The 4443-nt window shown below is 42.4% G+C and overlaps 1 protein-coding gene across 3 annotated transcripts in view; it reads right to left on the reverse strand.

The window, feature by feature from the left end:
* The window catches only part of MAP3K15 (mitogen-activated protein kinase kinase kinase 15), a 180963-nt gene that overhangs the window by 60840 nt on the left and 115680 nt on the right, over window positions 1-4443 (reverse strand). For all 3 annotated transcript variants that reach the window (XM_019524659.1, XM_019524660.1, XM_019524661.1), the window contains one exon: window positions 3278-3435. In XM_019524659.1, coding sequence (XP_019380204.1) covers window positions 3278-3435 — 158 coding nt within the window. The remainder of the gene's footprint in view (window positions 1-3277; window positions 3436-4443) is intronic.

Consider the following 4443-nt stretch of genomic DNA (forward strand, 5'->3'; position numbering starts at 1 on the left):
CTCCCCGTCCCTGTGCCCCCAAAACAAGTTGCTCAAGGCTCCATCCTGTGCCCCACCGTGGCTGGGCAGCACCTATTGGCACCTCTTCGCTTTGGCACCCAGGGCAGGCACCCCATTCACACCTGCCTTGCTACATCATTACCATCCTGGTATGATTTTTGCTTAAAGACAACATAGCTTGCAGAATAAGCTTAAAATAAACTTCACCTACGTGGAGAAATAATTCTCACTTTCGCTCTGATTATAGACCCACACATTGCTGAACTGCTCTTGACTTGTCGATTCATGTACCCAACTCTTATGTATTACACTCACTCTAAAGAATGGGTTCTCACAATATAGCTTCTGGGAGGGTACTGTGCCAAGTACATGACATTAGGCACAAATAGGCCCCCACCGTTATGTTAGACCTACCTGGCCCAAACCCACAATTGTCCAGTGAAGTCAAGTGAATTTGAATGACTCGCCTCCACTTTTCCTGTGCATGCTGATATGGGGAAAGGGAAATAATTAGCATCAGCTATAGTACTGATACCTGCTGCTCTATTCTCTTAGTCTACATGACCAGCCTACACATTCAAATCCTTGGCTGCAAACTGAATTTTGAACCCTTTCTAAAGAACCGTGAAGAGAGCACACATCACAAGAAAGCTGATTATCTCTTCCATGTGGGAAGAGGTACTGAGAAAAAAAGCAGCTACAAATGGGTCGCAGCAGAGCAAAGGAAGAGAGAACAAAACTGTGAAAATCTGGCTGCTGCACAACAAACCCTGTAGCAAATGTGTTTAAATTGTCCTTATATTCTTGAAAATACCAAATTCTGTGGCCACAGATTCATAGCAACCACAAGGCCTTGGGTGAGACTGGGGATTGTGTAACTCTCACAGCTATCATTTCAGACACCTGGCATAGCCTCCACAGCCTCTATTTTACACTGATTTTTTCTGACCTTATCTTCACAAACAGGGTTAAAAACTTAATTAAAATAAATAAAGTGAGGTTCAGGAACACAACACTGTGGCAAGGGATGAAATCTGGGAAAATTCCATGACTGCAGAAGCAGAAAAAATGCAATATATTGCCTGACTTCCATAGAGGTCACCCTGAAAGCTCATGCAGAGCCCATTAAGGCATCTTGAACTTCATTAAAACATGTTGTTATTTTCAAACAGCTCCATGCAATGTCTTAGAAAAGGAAGATACAGAATTTACTTGGCATTCAGAAAAGAATAATTCTACCAGATACTTAGCATGAAAAGCCTCTGCTAACAGAAACAAAACCACAAGTGACATTTACAATGACATAGAAATCACTTTTGCCTTTCAACAATCTAGTTTAATGAACCAAACTGTATCTTCAAATGAATCCAATTAGAATTCCTCCTCCTCTGCTTTCTTTGCCTTTTATTCCAGTTAAATAAGACTACTCACAGGCTTAAAATGAAGCATGTGTTTAAGAGCTTTACTGAACTGGGGCCTAATTTGCAGCATCTGACAGTTGATACTTGATTTTACTATGACAGCTCTAGTGGTAATTGTAGCAATGACTGCATGGCACTTCAAAAGCATTAATGAATTAACAAGATCAAGTTAGTGGGATGATATTTTCCCCGTTAGACTGAAGCGGAGAGAAAAATTAAGTACAGCCAAGAATAGTCTCAACACCCAGTCCCCAGATCAGCATAGGAGCATAGATTTGGAAGGGACCACCTAGGCCAGTAAGTCCCGTCTACTGCAATTTCAGGCAACCAGGAAGTAGATATTTAGTTCGTTCCAGCCCCTGCCTGTATCACAGTCAAACAGCATTCCTGAGCTTTCCATAATAAACTTACAAAATGAGAAACCAAAACTAAGAAGCCCTATAACCCAACCAAAACCAAACACCAGAAGCTACAAACAAGAACCTGCAATATGCCACAGAAAGAAAGCAGGAAAGACCAAAAGCACAGCCAATACACCTTGGGCCCAAGCCATAGTAGGAAATTGACTAGATGATACAAGCAAAAATGATCCGAGGAAGTGGATTACACCACAGGATACTGAGGAAGACAAAAAAAATGCCAACAGAGTTGGCATAAGATTCCTTCCTGACCTGAAACCTGGTGATTGATTTAACCCTGAGCGTTAAACAGGACGCACCCCAGGAAGACACTAATGAGGTTTCTCAGTACCATAAAGAACAGCAGTGCACCTGGCCCACCTCTTATCTTTAGTTGTGACTTATATCTGATGGTTCGGAAGAAGGTGAATGCTCCCATCCACTCCCAGATAAATAATGCACTCAAACGGGAAAAATGTCTTCTTAGCCCCTAAAGGTGACCAACAGAAGCCCTGAAGCATAGGATTAATATGATACAATAAGGATTGTAATCATATTAAATAGTCAAGAGAGAGGAAGATCAGCAAGGGAAGGAAACTTAATCCAGAAAGAGCATTTACAATCATCTGTATTATTTACATATAAACAACCTAGGTAAAACACAACCTCAAAAACCACACTCACCTCAGGAACCCCAGATATCGCAAGCTCACCACCTCATCACAAAAACCACTGCAATACTTAACCTCCTTCGGCCACTAGGAAACCATGACTTTCCCTGTGACAACTTTCTCTTACCTCAGCCTCTCTCAACAAACCAGACCCTCACCATGAGTCAAGTTGAGCAGCCCTCTTGCATAATCAAAGCTGCTTTCAAACCTCCCATGGGGATGCCAACAAACATAGCATTTGAAGTCTCATACCACAAGTTTAATTTGTAATTCTTTGTCCTATCATATTCCACCTTCTGTGAACTTATCAACCTATGGTTTAGGTTCCCTACTTCATTATTTTCTTTTAAAAAGCCATACCAGAACTTCACTGCTTAGAAACCTTCTTTTAATTTTCAGTTTCTCTCATTACCAATTTGTACCCATTAGATCTCATACTAGTAATGTTCTTTAAATTGTATTAACCCCCCAAATATATCTATAGAAAATAGTCATGTTTCACTCAACCACAGTTTTGTTAGGCTAGACTAGCCAAGCTTTTTTTAACCTCCTCTCCTGACCTATCTCCAGTTCAATAGAATTACCACCACTCTACGGACACCTACATTTTAGAAAACTTGGGACAATTCAATGGGAAGGGAAAACCAGTTTGGACCTTAGCATGGTACAGATAAATCCATTTAACAAGAGATAACTACATTATCAGTAGAGAGTAAATTCATATTTAATTTAATCTATGGGTGTTGGTTCAAGTTTCACAGACTCTCCAGCAAATACAAATGCTTACTTTAAACATGGCTGCTTGAGGCTCTCCCAGTTCATGAAATGGAGGCTTGCCCGTTGACATTTCAATGATAGTACAACCCAGTGACCAGATATCAGCTGGTGCTCCATATCCCCGAGGTCCTTTATCTATAATCTCTGGAGCCATATACTGCAAAGTACCTGTTAAAGACAAAAAAGGACAGTCAAATAGAGAGGGTACACCATCACTTGATTTGCAAGTTGGGTTAGACCTCTGTTCAAATACCATCATTGCAACAAAGTCAGAAGACTGCATAGAAGATAGACTGTATTTTGACATGTTTCTCCCCTGACATGAAAGGCTTCAGACTAGCAAAAATACACTTCCTACATAATCCAGATGTTTTCAATGCCTTATTGTTAAGCCAAGCTTACCCCTACTTTTTCAGCCACTAAATGGAAACATTATGGAAATACAAAAGTCCACAGAAAGCAGGATAATAATTAACACATTTTATTTCCAAGAATAATCACTAGGGGTGCGCAGAGTCGGCAGTACTCAATTTGGATTCAGATTTTGCCCAATTCAGGGGACAGCGATTCAATTCACTGATTCCAGATCACTGTTCTGATTTGATTCAGCCGAATCTGAAGATTCGATTCAGATTCGGAAAATCAGCGATTCGGCCGTAGACACAGCTTTTTATGCTTTTTCCATGTACCTCAAGGTACCAGGTACAGCTTGTGAACGCTGAGATGGTCGGGCAGATAGAGTGTTCCACATGAGCGTGGGGGGCCCGCTATGAAGTGCTCGGGGGGACCCCTGCCACGCCCTCTGCTTTGACAGTTGGCTGCAGGGGGACCCTGGGTGCCCCCCCAAACCCAGGAGGCACAAGTCACTGAGCCGGGTGGTGGGGGGGTGTCCCCTGCACACTCCACAGCAGACCTGGAAGTGGACTGGAAGTACTTCTGGGTCCACCACTGAGTGCGCAGGGGACCCCCCACCCTGGACTCCAGTGGAACGCTCCATCTGCCTCACCACTTCAGCGTTCACAAGCCACCTGGTACCTTGAGGTACATAGAAAAAACATAAAGCTGTGTCTATGACTGGATCATCAAATCTCTCCAAATCTTTCCGAATCGAATTGGAGAGATTAATGGATCTCCTGATTCAATTCAGATTCGGCCACCGAATCGGGCTGAATCTCC

The sequence above is a fragment of the Gavialis gangeticus genome, unplaced genomic scaffold, assembly GCF_001723915.1.
Source record: "Gavialis gangeticus isolate Ggan-Ray unplaced genomic scaffold, GavGan_comp1, whole genome shotgun sequence".
NCBI classification, from domain to species: domain Eukaryota; kingdom Metazoa; phylum Chordata; order Crocodylia; family Gavialidae; genus Gavialis; species Gavialis gangeticus.